The 19,970-nt window shown below is 38.9% G+C and overlaps 3 protein-coding genes across 6 annotated transcripts in view; 1 reads left to right on the forward strand and 2 right to left on the reverse strand.

Moving 5' to 3' along the window:
- Positions 1–19,970, forward strand: part of MAP3K13 (mitogen-activated protein kinase kinase kinase 13) — a 161,093-nt gene that overhangs the window by 95,290 nt on the left and 45,833 nt on the right. For all 4 annotated transcript variants that reach the window (XM_043873868.1, XM_043873867.1, XM_043873869.1 and 1 more), the window contains one exon: positions 16,078–16,637. In XM_043873868.1, coding sequence (XP_043729803.1) covers positions 16,163–16,637 — 475 coding nt within the window. In that variant the 5' untranslated portion in view covers positions 16,078–16,162. The remainder of the gene's footprint in view (positions 1–16,077; positions 16,638–19,970) is intronic.
- LOC122675214 (60S ribosomal protein L6-like) lies at positions 9,847–10,423 on the reverse strand. The gene has a single exon (XM_043873643.1). The coding sequence runs from the start codon at positions 10,421–10,423 to the stop codon at positions 9,887–9,889; it is 537 nt and encodes a 178-aa protein (XP_043729578.1). The 3' UTR covers positions 9,847–9,886.
- On the reverse strand, positions 10,426–10,803 carry LOC122675216 (60S ribosomal protein L6-like). The gene has a single exon (XM_043873644.1). The coding sequence runs from the start codon at positions 10,792–10,794 to the stop codon at positions 10,426–10,428; it is 369 nt and encodes a 122-aa protein (XP_043729579.1). The 5' UTR covers positions 10,795–10,803.

Here is a 19,970-nt window from a genome sequence, read left to right on the forward strand (position 1 = left end):
ATTCTTCAAATGAAAGTCAAACTATAGAGTGCGATGGGATCTTCCCTGAGGAGATGTGGGGTGTATTCCCACAAAATTTTTATTCAATAAAATAATGTTTAAAAATTAATATTGATCATATGCCTAGAAAGGAAAGAAAATCAAAAAAGGACTATAGAAACCCTAAAGATTTAATGGGAAGGGCACTTTGATTTGCCTCAGTAAGTGAGGCAAGGAAAGGATACATGAGTTGATTATGTGTTTGTGAACCCTTAGGATATAACTAACGTCTCCTTCCTCAACCATTTTCTGCCACCTGACCCTAGATCTTTATCTCTGCCTTCAATCAGCACTGATTCTGGGGCTTTGGAAACTTTCAGATTCTAAAGACATGTAACTTCGACTGTGTTAAACTCTTTGACTTATTTAATTCTATGGACTGATGCTTATTAACTTTCATTTGGGAACACCCAGAGGTACCTCTGTCTTAATGGTTGTTAAAGGATTCTAAATATAAAATTAATCCTAATATATGCATAAATGGAAAGTTGTAACTCTAAAGCCGTGTGATTGCATTTTAACAAAGCTTGCCACATCTTACACAACTAGCTGGACTTTGTCTTTGTCCGAGGCCTTCTAGCAAAAGTGTCAGGAAAAGTATCAGTGTCCTTAGAATACTGATAGTTGCCAAGGAGCCTGTTGGAAGCTTATTGATGTGTTCTGGTGATTCTGCCATTATTCAGGACAGCTTGGAGCTTTGCCTTTAGGAATGCTTTTTGCAGATCTCAGTATTGGAATTAAGGGGAAGAAAAGCTCAACTATGTCCCCTCTCCCCCATCCCTTCCCTGTTAACCATTTTTCTGTTTTATTTATGGTTATGTCTTTTCTATAAATGGATTTCATATAAATGGACTCATATACAACTTTTAGGAACACATGATTGAAAATGCACGCTTGTAATGAGTTATTAAATTATCAATTTTGAAGGGAAGCAACTAAATATATCTTTAAATTCCATCCTGTAATATTAATCTTTGTATTGAGATACTACATACTGACTGTTTACTACCACAAGTAGTTTATCATTCTGCATTTATTTTTCTTTCCATTAGAACTGTCTTGTATATTTATTATTTTAACACTTAGAATAAATATTTAATATTTATTGATATCCTTTCTTGTCATCCCCATCTTTGACAGATGGGACTTACCAAGGATCCTTTAGTAGTTTGCAAATTTTAGCTATATATTGGGGGTAGAAATGGAAACTACACAATGAATAATTAAATGATGGGTTTGGATTACTCTCTAGCACGACATTAAATTCACATTCCAAAACAGTGACATGAGACAGGTGAAAAATGATTGATCTTTGCCAATTTCAAATTTATATTCCTGGTAAAGCTCAAAATGTCCTATTACATATTTTCTACAGTATCATCTTGATTGAATCATTACTTTAAAGAATTAAAACTTGACACTTTTTTACCAGTTCATTTACTAGGTCATCAGAAATTTGCTTTTAGAAATTTTATTTTCAATTGATATAACTGAAATCAATGGCAATCACTCTTGGTAAATGCAATAGCACAAATAATTTTAATTTTGAAAATCATTAGAAAAATTAAATTCTTGATAGGACTATTAAGAATATGGTGGGCTGCAACAACACTGAGATATACATACGAAAAATTATTTAGTATATCTAAAAGCTGATGATTCTGTGGTACAACTTTTTCTAAGAAGATTTAGCTTTTCATACAAATTGCTTTCTTATCACTCTGAGTTTAATTAAAATGTAAATTGATGCAATGTCATTTTCATGTTTCCTCTGACATCTCTGTAACATATCGATCACACAGGAAACTTTAAGTGGCTTCATGATTTGTATATAATTCAATATGTCTATCTATATATTTTATCACTATCTTCAACTACCAAAAAACCTTAAAATTCTCTTTCTTATTAGGTATTTTATATAAAACTTCCTGTGAAAATAATGTTCTTCTTTGTCAATGTGAAATCTGAATTTAATTCCATTTCTAATCTAGTGGTTATCTTCTTTGCAATGTTGTAAGAGCTCTCAAAATTTCAGTACTTTAAAATTTCACCTAAAATTCTTCAGAGAATTCTAATAAATCCCTGTTAGGCTTAATAAAATAAAATAAAGCTCAGGACTGTTTCTGTGAGCAAAAACAACAATAAGGAGAAATTAAATTTCATAGCTCAGTTGGTAAATAATCCGCCTGTAATGCAGAAGACCCTGGTTCAATTCCCCGGTCAGGAAGATCCCCTGGAGAAGGGACAGGCTACCCACTCCAGTATTCTTGGGGTTCCCTTGTGGCTCAGCTGGTAAAGAATCCACCTGCAATGCAGGAGACCTGGGTTCAATCCCTGGGTTGGGAAGATCCCCTAGAGAAGGGAAAGGCTACCCACTCCAGTATTCTGACCTGGGGAATTTCATGGACTGTGTAGTCCATGGGGTCACAAAGAGTCGGACACAACTGAGTGACTTTCACTTTCAGATGTCTAAAAGAATAGGATCTTTCACTAGTACAGTTTTAATTACTTCACTATTAAAATTGGACATTGGATCCAGAGTCTCAAGTTCCTTGCTCCCTCTGGAATCTTTATCCTGATTATCTGTACAATCTTCTCTGAGAAGTGATGAGAGTTGTTGTTGATTCAGTAGAAACTTCTGATCCTGTTCAGCCTTCCCTCCATTCGCCCTCCCCTAGTTTTCTGCCTTCACCTACAGTAGTCCTATAATTAGGAACTTTAAGGAATGGTAATTATGAGAATAATAGCAATAATAGCAATTTCAATTTTAAAATTCTTCACAAATGACTGTTGAAACTATTTAAGTATTTGAAAATGAATCATTTGGCTCTTCTGAAGATTTTAAACAAATAACTATGGTCCTTTGAAAAATTGTTTTTAAATAATCTCTTTAATTTGATCCTGATGAACCATGATTAGAATGAGCTGTACTTAAATCATTTCATTCACAGGCATTACTAAAATTTGGTAGCACACATGTTATTTTAAAGGAGATAATGGAATTCTCTGCATTTAGCAAATTCCCATGTACAAAAGGAAACTGTAAACTTTATTAATTCTCACAACAAACAAATCTGTTAATATGAATGAATCATATGGAGAACTACTGTCCAACTGAACATTCTGTGGTGATGGAAATGTTCTATTTTGTATTATCCAATATGGTTGTATAATTAGTCACATGTGGCTACCAATCACTTGAAATGGATTAATGTACCTGAGGAGTGGACTTTTTTATTTCATTTAATTTTAATTAATTGTACATTAAATAGCCTCATATGCCTAGAAGCTACTGTTTGGATGGTGCAAGTATAGAAGTTTAATATTAAAACAGAATGGAGGAAATTCTATAGAGAGTGGACATATTTTAGAATTTTCCCCTTGTCTTTACTTGTTGCTAAAAATTTTTAGCTTTTATGATAAATGTAGAACTTAACCTCGAGGTAAGATGTGAGTGTAATCCATATTTTTTTAGGCCTTTCTTAATTAAATAGAAGCCCATTATAATACTGACAGTAGAGTGTCGTGACTAAACAAGCATGGGTTTGGACTCAGCTCAGACTTAGGCTCAGGCTCTGGAATTGGAATAGAACTGGGTTCAACTACTGTCTTTACCACTTAGTAGCTGTTGGTGAGTTCTTTAAGCCCTCTGTGTCCCAATTGCTTTGTCAGCTATAGGAGTGATAATAATACCTTTCACAAGGGTTGATGCGAGGATTAGAGAAGTTAATATAGGAAAAGTGTTTTGAGCAGTGTTTGACAGTAATCTCAGTGTTGTGGTCTGGGCGTGAGTTGGAAAAGAATTTCCAGACATGAGACAGAATGAGAGGGAAATTAAGTTTATTAGAGTGGAAGATGCTGTTAGAACAGTGGGCCAGCTCAAGGGAGAACCAATGTTGAACAGGGGTCCTTCAGTTCAGTTCAGTTCAGTTCAGTCGCTCAGTCGTGTCCGACTTTGCGACCCCGTGAATCGCAGCATGCCAGGCCTCCCTGTCCATCACAAACTCCCGGAGTCTACTCAAACTCATGTCCATCGAGTCGGTGATGCCATCCAGCCATCTCATCCTCTGTCGTCCCCTTCTCCTCCTGCCCCCAATCCCTCAACAGGGGTCCTTAGTCCACTTTTATACCCAGGGTACAAGGAGTGGGATAGGGGTCTTGCAGGTCATTTGCTGATTGGATGAGGCACGTATGCTGGGTGGGAGAAGAGTAAGGCAAATACCTTCTCCCTATGTGGGATAGGAGGAGAGACAGGTTATACTGCTCAGGAGGACCTGAAATCCGTTAATAGTTGCAACATGGGAGAGGGAAGGACGATAAGGGTCTGGGTTTTCTGTTCCTGCATTCCAAGACCGTCCATGGTTTTATCTGCTCTTTTGTCCTTGGGTCACCACAGTCAGTAAATATTAGCTGCTGTTATTAATGCATTGTTTATCAAGTTATTCAGTGTGTGTGTTCATGTGTGTGTATGTGTGCATGTGAAGTTCTCTCCTCCAAAAAGTAAACTGTATCATCTTATATCAGGTCCTATACTAGGTGTAAGACTAGATAGGGAGCAAATGAAGAGGGAAAAGGTACAGAGATAAATAATACTTGGATTCTACCCCCACCAAGTTTACAAACTAATTAGGATGAATTATTTCTCTTTAAAAATAGAAGTCATTACCCACTGACTGCTCCCTCCAATTCTAACATCTATAATTCTACCATCTCTAAGCAAGACCTAAAAAAGCAATGCAAAAATGGCAAAAGGACCTTTGACAACTTCTTGCCTGCCAGTTACAAGCAGGACTTGCCCCGAAACCATTTGTAGGATCTACAACCTTACTGGAAATTTCATATACATCATTGGAAGTCTTACTGAAGCTCTTCAATAACTCTATTATACTAAGCTGGCAATGAATGATTTCATTTTCATGTTATGTAGTGTAAGCATAGGGACCACCAGAGAAATCCCTATTAAATATGTTTCAATTCTCAGCATTAAATTAATAACTTGTGCTACTTGTACTTTCTCCTAGTTAGGTGATTATTCATCTTTCAATACTTGTAATTGTTAAAATTACATCCAAAAGATTTTCTTTTTGCAAACTAGACAAAGCATGGAGAATTTTGAGAGTGGGTCAAAGTGGTCTTCGGACCCAGAGTCTATAAATAGTGATGTCAAATCATACAGGCTGGGCCATTGCTTATTTCTGGGCTAAGCTGCTCTATTTATATTCTTGGAAATGAATGATTCATTTCATTAAAAAATAGCCATCCTTTGGGATAACTTTAAGTTTCTCATTTTCTATGATTATCCCTGGAATGACCAAGGACAAAATTGTTGTAAAAGATATGTGCTCATTTGATCTTTAACCGTGTGGTCCATATAGTCAAAGCTATGGTTTTTCTAGTAGTAATGTACTGATGTGAGAGTTGGACCATAAAGAAGGCTGAATGCCAGAGAATTGATGCTTTGAAGCTGTGATGCTAGAGAAGACTCTTGAGAGTCACTTGGACAGCAAGGAGATCAAACCAGTAAATCCTAAAGGAACTCAACCCTGAATATTTGATGGAAGGACTGATGCTAAAGATGAAGCTCCAATACTTTGGCCACCTGATGCAAAGACTCATTTGAAAAGACCCTGATGCTGGGAAAGATTGAAAGCAAAAGGAGAAGAGGACAACAGAGGATGAGATGGTTGGATGGCATCACTGATTCAATGGATATGAGTTTGAGCAAACTCCTGGAGATAGTGAAGGATGGGGAAGCCTAGTGTGCTGCAGTTCATGGGGTTGCAAAGAGTCAGACACAGCTTAGTGACTGAAAACAACAATATTATTATTAATAATGAATATATTCTCTTATTTTAGAATAATGTTTATTAATTTAACATAAAGCAAGTATTATTTCATTTAGCCCTCATTACCACCCTGTGAGGTTGGTACTCTTTATTATCCAAGTTTTTGACTGCAGAAACTGAGACACACAAAGGTAAGGAACCTCCTCATGGCCAGAGTCAGGATTCAAACCAGGCAGACTGAATCTAGAGCATACATTTTACCGCTGCTGCTGCTGCTAAGTCGCTTCAGTCGTGTCCGACTCTGTGCGACCCCAGAGACAGCAGCCCACCAGGCTCCTCTGTCCCTGGGATTCTCCAGGCAAGAACACTGGAGTGGGTTGCCATTTCCTTCTCCAATGCTTGAAAGTGAAAAGTGAAAGTGAAGTCGCTTAGTCGTGTCTGACTCTTAGCGACCCCATGGACTGCAGCCTACCAGGCTCCTCCGTCCATGGGATTTTCCAGGCAAGAGTACTGGAGTGGGGTGCCACTGCCTATTTTACTACAATATTGTTTATCACTTAAGGATTATTTTTTATGATTTTTCTACATTTGTGGGAAGCTGCTATTGTACAAAGTTCTCTAGGCCTGGAGCCATAAAAAACTTTTTTAGATTTTGCCCTAGGGATGGGGCCTTCATGAAGAAAGTAAAGGCAAGCTGCCTGAAGACAGTAACATTTCCAGGAAGATGGGTGAAACAAGAGTAGAATTAGGCATTCCCTAAAAGAGAGAATGTCTTCATATGTACACAATATGACATAGAAGCATGTAGATCACTAGAGAAGAAAATTCTATAATCTCCCTTGTGAACACAGTTCTGTCATGATTCTCCTCTGTTGTAATTGTTGTTCTTTTAAAACATAAGCAGTCTTTCCCTAGAGATATTTTCTTGAATCAATAAAATTATCTCCAAATTTAATATAGCAATGTTAAAATAATGGGAGTTATGTACTTTTTTCCCCAAATATTATGTCAACCTTTGTTGACAAAGTAATGTCTCTGGTTTTTAATATGCTATCTAGGTTGGTCATAACTTTCAAGCAGTAAGCGTCTTTTAATTTCATGGCTGCAATCACCATCTGTAGTGATTTTGGAGCCCCCCAAAATAAAGTCTGACACTGTTTCCACTGTTTCCATCTGTTTCCCATGAAGTGATGGGACCCAGATGCCATGATCTTAGTTTTCTGAATGTTGAGCTTTAAGCCAACTTTTTCGCTCTCTTCTTTCACTTTCATCAAGAGGCTTTTTAGTTCCTCTTCACTTTCTGCCATAAGGGTGGTGTCATCTGCATATCTGGAGTTATTGACATTTCTCCCAGCAATCTTGAGTCCAGCTTGTGCTTCTTCCAGCCCAGCGTTTCTTATGATGTACTGTGCATATAAGTTAAATAAGCAGGGTGACAATATACAGCCTTGACATACTCCTTTTCCTACTTGGAACCACTCTGTTGTTCCATGTCCAGTTCTAACTCTTGCTTCCTGACCTGCATAGGTTTCTCAAGAGGCAGGTTCGGTGGTCTGGTATTCCCATGTCTTTCAGAATTTTCCACAGTTTATTGTGATCCACACAGTCAAAGGCTTTGGCATAGTCAATAAAGCAGGAGTAGAGGTTTTCTGGAACTCTCTTGCTTTTTCAATGATCCAGTGGATGTTGGCAATTTGATCTCTGGCTCCTCTGCCTTTTCTAAATCCAGTTTGAACATCTGGAAGTTCACGGTTCACGTATTGCTGAAGCCTGGCTTGGAGAATTTTGAGCATTACTTTACTAGCGTGTGAGATGAGTGCAACTGTGCGGTAGTTTGAGCATTCTTTGGCATTGACTTTCTTTGGGACTGGAATGAAAACGGACCTTTTCCAGTCCTGTGGCCACTGCTGAGTTTCCCAAATTTGCTGGCATATTGAGTGCAGCACTTTCACAGCATCATCTTTCAGGATTTGAAATAGCTCAACTGGAATTCCATCACCTCCACTAGCTTTGTTCGTAGTGATGCTTTCTAAGGCCCACTTGACTTCACATTCCAGGATGTCTGGCTCTAGGTGAGTGATCACACCATCGTGATTATCTGGGTCATGAAGATCTTTTTTGTACAGTTCTTCTGTGTATTCTTGCCACCTCTTCTTAATATCTTCTGCTTCTGTTAGGTCCCTACCATTTCTATCCTTTATTGAGCCCATCTTTGCATGAAATGATACTGTATATGATAAAGTACATTAAAAGTTCTGAATTGGTTGATTGGGAAAATATTAATATTATGAGAATATTAAAGCCATGAGGAAACAAAAGTTGATGACCCCATTTTGTTTTTACCTTTTCTACTAGTGAGAATCATATCAAGCTGGAAAAAGCAGAATAATCTAGATAAGAGAACTGAAACTTAAGACAGATAAAGAGACAAAGGCATATCTAATTAAATCTTGATGATTTCCAAATTCTAAGGTCAGATGACTTACACCCTAATGCACTAAAGCTCTTGCATTTAGGATCACAAAGACAACCTTCCATAAGGAGTTATCATTAGAAATTGTGAGCGAGATATTCAAGGACAAGTAGAATATAGAGGGACTTCTCTGGCGGTCCAGTGATTAAAACTCCACCCTTCCTCTGCAGAGGGCATGGGTTCGATCCCTCGTCAGGGAACTAGGAACCCAGAAGTCGTGTGTGTGGCTTGGGCAATAAATAAATAAATAAACAGTAAGCATTAAAAAAAGCTAAGATTTGGATTGAAAACTTCTGAGTAAACAAGATTCTTGCTAAGACTAGATATTTAGGAAAACATAGAAAAAATTATAAAACAGCAGTGGAAACCACTGTTAATCTTTTAAACCTGTTTTCCTACTTTCTTGAAAAGCTTATATAGTTATTTTTATATTCATTAGTATTAAATATTTAAGGGCATATGTGTCTGTATCTTATTTTTAAGATATTTTAAGTGGATTTATTTTGTTATTAATTTTCTTCTTCATATGGCAAGTCAGATTTAAGTCAGAAAATGTTGATTCTATTCTGGAATAGTAACACTTAGTATATATTATTTATCATAGATTTATGGAAGTTGTAGAGAAATCTTTCCTTTGGTCAAGAAATGTGTTTATTAGCCTTTGATTTTAGGTGTATTTGAAACCTCACAAGTTGCTGTTTTTTTAATTAAGACTATAGTTTGCAACTATGTAATAAAGCATCTTTTTAAAAAAATTTTATAATTTATTTATTTATTCATTTTTGCCTATACTGAGTCTTCGTTGCTGCTTGGGCTTTTCTCTAGTTGTGACGAGCCAGGGCTACTCTCTAGCTGTGGTGCGCAGACTTTTCGCTGTGGTAGCTTCTCTTGTTGCCGAGCGCGAGTTGGAGGGCTTCAGCAGTTGCAGCTCTCAGGCTCTAGAGACAGGCTCCAGAGCTGTGGCACACGGGCTGAGTTGCTCTGTGGCATGTGGGGTCTTCCTGGACCAGGGATTGAACCTCTGTCACCTGCACTGGCAGGTGGATTCTTTATCACTGAACCACCAGGGAAGCCCTATAATGAAGCATGTTTATTCATTTTAAAACTTACATTGTAAGCTTATTTTAACTTTAATAATGGTTGTGTTTATAGGTGAAGGTGAAAGTGAAAGTCGCTCAGTTGTGTCTGACTATTTGCGACCCCATGGACTATGCAGTCCATGGAATTCTCCAAGCCAGAGTACTGGAGTGGGTAGCCTTTCCCTTCTCCAGGGGCTCTTCCTAATCCAGGGAATCAAACCCAGATCTCCCGCATTTCAGGTGGATTCTTTACCAGCTGAGCCACGAGGGAAGCCCAAGAATACTGGAGTGGGTAGCCTATCCCTTCTCCAGCAGATCTTTCAACCCAGAAATTGAACCAGGGTCTCCTGCATTGCAGGCAGATTCTTTACCAACTGAGCTGTCAGGGAAGGTCATATTCATTAAGTAATCTGTCAACATGGAGGTGGCCTTTTTGTAATTTTTATTTTTTTATTTTTTATTTTTTTTATAAATGGACAAGTTATTTAATTAGGTTCTTTGCAAGAAGTTCAGAATACTACTTTGTGAGGGTAAATTCCATTTGTGAGCGCAAACACAGAGCGGAGGTAGCCCTGGAGCTGAGGGACAGCTTTGATTCTTCGCAGAATTTGTGAGTCCACAGCTTTCTGATCAACCTTGCGCTGCTCTGTGATCTGGTATTTCTCTCTCTGTGTGTCAAAGATCTCACCCTCTTGGTGTCTCGGCTTACGCAGCTTCTTCTTCTTGAAGTAAGTGTCAGTGAGATGTTCTGGGATTTTCACACCACTGATACCGATTTTGGTGGAGGTGGCAATGACAAATTTCTGATGTGTTCTACGCAGAGGAACTCGATTGAGGGATAGAGGCCCAGTCACAGGTAGCAAGCCACTGCCCAGCTGCTTCAGGAAAATGACCCTGTTGCCTCTGTGGTGCCCCGTGAGGATGATGAGAACGGTCCCAAGAGTGATGCTGGCGCGCAGCTTCCTCACATGCTTACTGATCGGTTTCTTGCCGTGACTCAACAGTTTCCGAGGCACATCTTCAGTAGGGTTTTTGCGGAGGCACATCTTCAGTAGGGTTTTTGCGGAGGCACATCTTCAGTAGGCATTTTGCGGAGTTTGACCACCCGGGTACCACCATTCTTGTCGCCACCAACTGGTTTTGTGACAGTAGCAAGAACCCGAACCTTCTTTTTCTTTTCGACCTTGGATTTAGCTGCTGAATACTTTCTCTTGTACAGGGCCTTTCTGGAGTACATGGCTGATCGGGAATATCTGCCAATTCCTCTGACCAGGACAGGGTTTTGGCTGCCGTGGGGCTTCCCCTTCTTAACTTTCTTCACCACTTTCACCTTTTTAGCCTTGTTGACAGCATCAGCCTTCTTGGCTTCAGGTTTTTTCTCCTTAGTATCTGGCTTCTCAGCCTTTTCACCTGCCATCTTGCAAAATGGGAAAGAGTGTAATTTTTATTTTTTGCTGGCTTCAGCATTGTTTAATATTATTAAACATTCATAATCTTAACCAAAAATATAGGTATATGGTACACACTGAATCAATATTTTTGAATGCATGATTATTGGATGAAATAAAGAAGATGGGACAAGGTAGGTCAGTGGATTTGGTCAGTGTGAAGTTATTATTGTCCTTTCAAATAGGGGTTTCAGTAGACAGCTCACAGTTAAGAGAGCAAGTTAGGGGTGAAGACACAATTGTAGGTCACTCTTCTGATCTGATTTTTAGATAATCATATACTTAAAATTTTGCAGTTCCATTAGAAAAAGCAATCTAATTTTTTTTAAGTTCAAATCAAGATCTCCATGATAAACATCTGTCCCAGAAAGATTTTTTTTTTAGTTATTACTATGAGCAAGTAACTTAATCCCAGCTTTTAAATGGGAATGATTGCCTTAATGACATAAACTTCACTTATGCTCTAAATACTGCTATGTGAATTTTTGAAAAGTAACCAGAAAGTTGGGATAGCAGTATTGTGTTCATTTTAAGGCAAAACAATGCCAACTGAAGAGAAGACAGCTTGGGAAGAGCTCAATCAAAAAATTTTAGCAATCATGTCTACTTTCAAATTTTATTCAATTTTAGTCAATTCATTGTTGAATTTTATTCATTTGTGGGGTAAAATTCTCCAAAATCTTTGATTTGCTCATATTTGTGCTATAAAGCTCAAAATCTGATCTATTATAAAATTATCCTCTTTAGCAACATAGAGAAAATTGTATCATATAATAAAAACACAAGAATTCAAGGACCATTTGGCCACCTGACCTCTTCCTTTCCTCTTTTTCTCTGTCCCTAATTCATCTTGGCATGAAGTCAAGGTAATTTCCAGAAACTGGCAGTGCCCTGGCAAATGCACAGCTGCCCCTGTTGCCAACCCTTGCCTACTAATTTTTTACACAAACCACTTCCTCCTTTTGAGGCTGAGAAGCTCACAGGGCAAGGAAGTATGCCTGAAGGGCAGAGACTGAGGCGCTCCCTTGTATTCCTGCAAATTCAGGAGCACTGTATAAAGGCAGAGACAGCACTGTCTCCCCCAGCAGCCTTGCCCTTAGATCTTTGTACTGAAAAGGGCACAGGCTGACCTGCCCTCTTGCACCTCTGCTCTTCTGTATCTTTTTCCATTTGACTCTCAGTGTTTAAAATTCTTGCCTCGTTTCATGTCTGTCCCCTTCTAATAAATTCTAGCTTCGACTTCTCATGAACTAAAAGATCCAGTCAGTTCCCAAGAGAGTACATGAGCCCAGTCTGGACAGAGAGAGAGGAACTGAGGAGAGAGAGAGAGGCAGAGATGGTGGCGCTGCTTCTGCTCCCTTAGGTTCCATACCAGCTCCTACACTGTGCAGTGGCAGTGTGTGGGTGTACATACAAACGCAGGTAAAATTTAGATGTTTTTATCCTCCTACACTCTTACATGTAGAGTCAGCTCTGATCGTATTTGAATATAGTCATGGTGATGAGTTCTTTCCTTTTGTTCTGTGCTCCTCCATTTCTCTGCCTTTGTTGGTTGCAATTGGACTTGATATTCTTGGTGAGCAGAGGAAAGCCTCTCTGACTGCACATCTTTATACACATCTTGAGGTTTCCATCGCCTCTGCCCGCTCCCAGAGCAGCTGGATCACCAAAAGCTGGGTACCCTTCACTGCTCTGTTGACACATGCAGGGTCACCCCTCTAAATGGATGTTTGTGCTTTTTCGGATGTAACTTTAGTGCATCTAGAATAACATTGAATTATCATCTGTTTTGTCATCAGCAATCATGCTATCATGACCATTTGTTTCTATTTGTCTGAATAAATAACCAGACTAGGGGAAAACCATAGGATAAGGAAAGAGGACTCATTCCAGCTCTGCCACTAATTAGTTGTATTGAGCAAGTCAACAGTCTCTCTGGGATCTTATTTTGTATGTGAGACAGGTAGGTCGGACTATATTCCTTGAAGGTCCTGTTATTCTTGACCTCCTAAATATCAAACTGAATGTGATGACCATGCTAAAGTTCTCTTCTTTAGACTCATCCCCAGTGCCTATGTGAGCAGGTCCACTTCACGTGGACTACTAACCTCTTAGAAATCAGAAGAGATGGGAGTTCTCTGGTGGTCTAGAGGATGGGATTTGGCACTTCCAATGCAATGGCACAGGTTCAGTCCTGGTTGGGGAATTGATATCCCACAAGGTGCAAAGTGTGGCCAAAAAAAAAAGAAGAAGAAGAAGAAATGAAAAGAGGTGACAATTCAAGACAAACTCATGTCTTTCTAACTTTTTGTATATGATCTAATTTCAGTGTGATGTCATCAAGGAGGAGAAACTCAGAATAAAATTGGACAAAATGGAAATTTACCAGGAGTTAATATAAAATCCCGCAGTTGAGTTCAAAGAACACTTTGCACAAATAGGTGTTTGGCTGAAATTCATATATACATTTGGGTATTTGCATTATCAAGTGATGTAAGCCAACAGCATAATGTATGCCCTGTGCTGTAAAGGATAACCACGGATCCTAATGGCAAAGACAGATTGGAAGCAACTGCTCAGACAGTGGCCAGGTCAGATAGCATGAAGTCAGAGATCCTGAGAGATATCAAGCAGAGGGAGGTCAGAGAGGCCAAAGGTAAGAGACAGCTGAAGGTCATGGCAGAAGATCAGCAAGAAAGCAAAATGAAGGGATCAGTAATGTCAGAGCCTAGAGATGAGCACAAAAGGAAGGAAATGGGGAGGATGGGGCTGGGGGTCAATTCAGCAAAACAGCTGTTTCTATAATGAAGGGCTCCAGCTTTTCTTTTTCTTTCTTTCTTTTCCCCAAACTTATATTTCTAGGTAGCTTCCCAGTCCTTAAATTTCTCCACGCCCTGGAATTTGTCTCACTTAACCTAACTTTGTCCTGTTAAAGTTCTCTCTCTGACTTCTTTAAAAAGAAGAATTATCTGTATTGTTTCATGAGTTTTCAGAGCCCCTATGTGAAGGAGTTACTTTTATTGCACACCGCTGTCCAACATCAGCTGGCTTTTTCATTATTCCTGGCTGACCAGCTCTCCCACACATGCCCTGGTTGCTTTTTCTCTGCCTTTGCTCACACTCTTATTCTTTCTTAACTTCCTTTCCTCTGTCAGTGTCAAACACATCTTCTTTACTTTCTCATGTCCCCATTCTTATTCCCTGTAGACCAGAATGTGGCATGCATGTCATGGGGGTGAGAGTGGGCAGGAGGTAATTCCCACAGTGTAATTATTAACTCCTTAAGCAGCATTAGTCGCTTAGCTGTGTCCAACTCTTTGTGATTCCATGAGCTATATACAGCCCACCAGGCTTCTCTATCCATGGAATTCTCCAGGCAAGAATACTGGAGTGGGTAACCATTCCCTTCTTCAGGGGATCTTCCCAACACAGGGATCAAACCCAGGTCTCCTGCATTGCAAGCAGATTCTTTACCATCTGAGCCACCAGGAAAGCCATCTTACCAGGTAGTGCTAGTGGCTTTACCACTAGCAGGTCAATGCAGGGGGCTTAAGAGATGTGGGTTTGATCCCTGGGTCAGAAGATCCCCTGGAGAAAGGCATGGCAACCCAGTGTTCTCCAGTGTTCTTGCTTGGAGACTCCCATGGACAGAGGAGCCTTGGAGGCTACAGTCCATGGGGTCGCAAAGAGTCCGATACGACTGAATCAACTTAGCTCACATGCATGACTCCATAGGATTTAAGTTAACTGTGTTGGGGCTTCCCTGGTAGCTCAGATGGTAAAATATTTGCCTGCAATTCAGAAGACCCAGATTCAGTCCTTGGGTTGGGAAGATCCCGTGGAGAAGGGAACGGCAACCCACTTCAGTATTCTTGCCTGGAGAATTCCATGGACAGAGGAGCCTGGCGGGCTACAGTCCATGGGGTTACAAAAGAGTCAGACATGACTGAGCGACTAACACTTTGAACTTAAGTAGTGTATAAGCTTTGAAAGAAAGAAACTATGTCTTACAGAGGCTACATGGTACAGTAGAGAGTTTGGGATTAGGTCCTGGCGCTGTGACCTTTAGCATATACCTCTCTCTAGGCCTCAGTGTTCTTCTGAGAAAGACAGGAGTAAGGATTCCATGCTCTGGCTTCCTTACACAGGCAAGCAGGTGTTTAGGTCAAGGTACTCTAACAAAATGAAGGGTTATCATACCAGGTGCCTTGTTATAAAGAATTCGAGGAAATTTGAGAATCTGAATTCTGTTAGATTGTAATTCTTGCTCTACCACTTACTCAGTATGTAGCCTTAGAAGTTTCTTACTTCTCTAAAATGAAAATGACACTATCACAAAGATAATGTTGCTGGTGCTGGCTTGTGTACCAGTTTGTAAGAGCCAGTTGTCAGATATTAGTAACTGCAGGCAGGTTGTTAAGCTATTGTTACGAGCCTGAAACCTGACTTGGTGGGAGTATTTATACCAGGGAAATTAGCAAATACTACTTATTGGATTATTGGTTTTTTATTCTGGAGAGTAGATGGCTCAGACAACAAACACTTACTTCTGACAGTTTTTTGGAGGCTGAGCCATCCAAGATTGAGGCACTAGCACGTTCAGTAGTCTGGTGAGGGCCTGCTTCCTGCTTCATAGACTGCTGCCTTCTCACTATGTTCTCCCATGGTAACAGAAGCAAGGGAGTTCTCTAGTGTCTTTTTCATAAGGCAGTAACCCCATTCATCCACTGTCATGACTTAATCACCTCCCAAAGCCCCCCCCTCCACCTCCAAGTAACATCACAAATGAGTTTCATCATGTAAGTGGAGTGAGGGGAACACAGACATTCACGCTATAGAAGTATATTGATACAGAATGCTTAGAATATCTTGAAAAACACAACATAAATCTCTCCCAAATCTAACCTCCTAGAATTAACAGCTATTAATCCTTTGGATGTATCCTTCCAGTCTTTTTTTCTTATACATATGTTTGTGTATCTTTTTAAATAATAAAAATTTTAAATGGCTTATGTTGTATATATTGTTCTAACCTCTTTTTTATATTAATATGTCATGAACATTTTCTCATGTTAGTAAGTACTCTTCTACAACATGATTTTTAACTGTTGCACAGTATTCCATTGTGTGGATCAACACCACTGTTTAACCAATCCCCTTTGCTTCAGCATTTTTATTGTTATAATCAGAAGTGTAGTAGTGTGACTGACTAAAGACAGGGTGATCTCACATCCTTCTCCTGTTTTCCCCAGGTTCTGAAGCCCCCTCTTACATCGGAACTCTGCTGTAATGATCCTCTGAGTGTCATCTCAGGACCTCGGGCACACTCATGGCACGATGGCCAACCCTCAGGAGCGCCTGAGCTGCTCCTCTTCTCCACACTTACCTTTGAGTGAAAACAAAACCTTCAATGGACTACACGATGACCTCGCACCTATGGGGAGCCACGCTTCCCCCAAGCTTCTTAAGGACCAGCAGGAAAAGGGCATGGTGCAAACTGAGCAAGCTGAAGGCACGAACAGCCCTATCACTACAACAGTGTTGACAAGCATAAGTGAGGATTCCAGGGACCAGTTTGAGAACAGCGTTCTTCAGCTAAGGGAGCAAGATGAATCGGAGATGGCCATGTCTCATGGGAACAGCAACACCGTGGATGGAGAGGGCACAAGTGGAACTGAAGACATCAAGATTCAGTTCAGCAGGTCGGGCAGCGGCAGCGGTGGGTTTCTTGAAGGACTATTTGGATGCTTAAGGCCTGTATGGAATATCATTGGGAAGGCATATTCCACTGATTACAAATTGCAGCAGCAAGGTAAGCAAGATATTTCTTGTGTAAACATACCACCACCATTAACTGGGTAACCTTTGATAAACTAAAGACTTAGAGCCAGAAGAATACACTAGATCAGTCTCCTATAGACCTTCTGATTGGAGCAGAGTGACATACAGTTGGTCTTTTTTGGTTGAAGCCCATCTTTTGTGGTTATCCAGTGATGTCCAGAGTAGAGTATATATAAGACAACCCATGACATTGTGAGGAAGAAAATGTTAGAGCTCTTGTTCCTTTTAACTCCTCATTTTAAATTTCTATTCTCATGCATGTTTTCACAGGTATATTTAGTATTTTAATAAAGTTGTACAGATACATAATTTGTAAATAAATCACATAGTAGGTACATATTCCAAATTTTGTATTAACAATTTTTTAAAGTCAAAAAGTTTGATGGTCACTGGACTAATTCAAAACCAGACAGAAGTGGCATGGTATTGCCTCCAAAGATTGCAGGACTGCCTTAGTTAATAGCAAAAAGGAATATTTTAAATTTTATAGTCAAGCTCAGAAAACTCATGTTTTGAGAAAAGAACAAAATATCTAACCATCCTTGAGAAACGTTATTATTTCTAGATCCCACGGCTTTTTAAAAAGTAAAATTTTAACTCCCATCATTGTATAACATGTATATTCATATATTCCAATTCAAGCCTTACTCTTTTTGAAGTAAAGAGAACACATGGCACTAGTGTTCTTTATAACTTTATTTATATTCTTGAAAAAATTTTGCCTGAGAACAAAAGTAAAACATATATAGAAAATTTTGAACATGCAAGTTAGTTCCCCCAAAAAAGTTAAAGTAATTTCCCATCATATGATTCCCCAATCTGAAAATAACCAGCGTTAGTGTTTTGTCACATATATTATGTTAGCCTGTATATCTGTGTGTATATGTGCTTTAAAAAAGCCATACTGTTCTGCAACACCTTTTTATTTCATATTGTGAACCCTTCCCATACCATGAAATATACTTTTCAGCATCATTTTTAATGGCTGCATAATATTAAATTGTGTGAACATGTACAATTTAGTACTTGTAATTAAGTCATCCTCTGTTTTTTTTCCCTTTGGATGAGAACTCAGAGTTTACTCTTTTAACCACGTTCAAATATACCATAAGCATTGTTAATTATATTTATCAAGTTGTACATTACATACCCTTGATCTTATAACTGGAAGTTTGAACCTTTTGAGTGCCTTCATCCAATTCCCCCTCTCCCACTCTCTGCCTCTGGTAACCACAGAACTGATCTCTCTTTCTGTGAGTTTGTTTCTTTTTGAAGTATAATTGACCTACAGCCCTATATTAGTTCCTGGTACACATCATAGTGGTTTGACAAATGGCAATGCACTTCAATATTCTTGCCTGGAAAATTCTATGTACAGAGGCATCTGGCTGGCTACAGTCCGTGGGGTCTCAGAGTCAGACGTGACTGAGCACACACGCACTGTATGTTTCAAAATGATCACCATGAGGAGTCTAGTTACTGTCTGTCACCACACAGAGACGTTACATAGTTATTGCCTGTATTCCCCACACTGTACAGTTCACAGTTATGACTCATTTATTTTGCACTAAAAGTTTGTACCTCTTAATCTCCCTCACCTATTTCTCCCCTCCGCCTTCTTCCTTCCCTCTGACAACCACCTGTTTGTTCTCTGTATCCATGACTCTGTTTCTGTTTTGCTGTGTTTGTTCGTTTGTTTTGCTTTTTAGATTACGCATTTAAGTGAAATCATATAGTATTTGTCTTTCTCCATCAGACATGTTTCACTTGGCATACGGCCTTCTAGGTCTATCCATGTTGTCACAAATGGCAAGATTTCATTCTTTTATATGGCTGAGTAATATTCTGTTGTGTGTGTGTATGTTCATATATATATATATGTGTGTGTATATATGTATTCCACATCTTTTTTTATCTGTTCATCTACTCATGGACACTTAGATTGCTTCCTTATCTTGGATATTGTAAACAATGTTGCAGTTAACATAAGGGTGCATGTATCTTTTCTAAAGAGTGGGGTATTTGAGGGGTTTGATTTTTAAAGGATGCTTTCCATTTACAGTTATTACAGAATATTGGTTATATTCACCATATTGTACATTACATCCTTGAGCCTGTCTTATACCCAGAAGTTTGTACCTCCTATTCTTGCACCTGTATACTGCCCCTCCCTCTCTCTCCACTGGTAGCCCCTGGTTTGTTCACTATATCTGTGAGTATGCTTCTTTTTAGTTATATTCATTTGTTTTTTGTATTTCTTAGAGTCCAAAATATACGTGATATCATATAGTATTTGTCTTACCCTATCTGACTTATTTCACTTTAACATAACATCCTCCATGTCCATCCATGTTGCTGTATATGGCATAATTTTGTTCTTTTTATGGCTGAATAGTATTCTATTGTGTCATATATGTATGTGCATGTGTGTATGTATATATATGTCAAGTTGTATGGACTGTTTGTGTATGGTGGATGTTAATCCTTCAACAGGCATATCATTTGCAAATATTTTCTCCCATTCAGTAGGTTGTCTTTTTGCTTTGTCAATGGTTTGGCTTTGCTCTGTGAAAGCTTTTAAGTTTAATTAGGTCCCATTTGTTTATTTTTGCTTTTATTTCCAAAAAAAAGAAATCTTGCTGCAGTTTATGTTAAAGAGTGTTCTGCATGGAATTGTATTCCTCTAGGAATTTTATAGTCTCTGGTCTTAACATTTAGGTCTCTAAAGAGTGTTTTTGTTTTCTTTAGATAAATATCCAGGAGTGGAATTGTTGGGTCATATGGTAATTCTATATATAGTTCTATTTTTAGTTTTTTGAGGTATCTCCTCCATACTATTTTCCATAATGGCTGCACCAATTTGCATTCCCATTGACAGTACACAAAGGCTCACTTTTCTCTACTCCTGGCCAACCCTTGATGATTAGTGATGTTGAGCATCTTTTCATGTGCCTGTTGGCCATTTATATGTCTTCTTTGGATAAATATCTATTCAGCTATCTATTTATACTCTGCCCATTTTTCAATCAGGTTTTCTTTTTTATGTTGTTTTGAGTTCATTTTGGATATTAACCCCTTATCAGAATAGTGTTTACAAATATGATCTCCCACTCAGCAGGCTCCCATTTCATTTTATTGTTTCCTTCACTGTGTAAAGTTTTATAGTCTGATATAGTCCCATTTGCTTATTTTTGCTTTTGTTGCTCTTGCCTGAGAAGACATATTCAAAAAAATGTCACTAAGATTGATGTGAAAGAACGTACTGCCAGTGTTTTCTTCCAGAACTTTTATGGTTTCATAGATC

The sequence above is a fragment of the Cervus elaphus genome, chromosome 19 (genome assembly GCF_910594005.1).
Source record: "Cervus elaphus chromosome 19, mCerEla1.1, whole genome shotgun sequence".
In the NCBI taxonomy this organism is placed as follows: domain Eukaryota; kingdom Metazoa; phylum Chordata; class Mammalia; order Artiodactyla; family Cervidae; genus Cervus; species Cervus elaphus.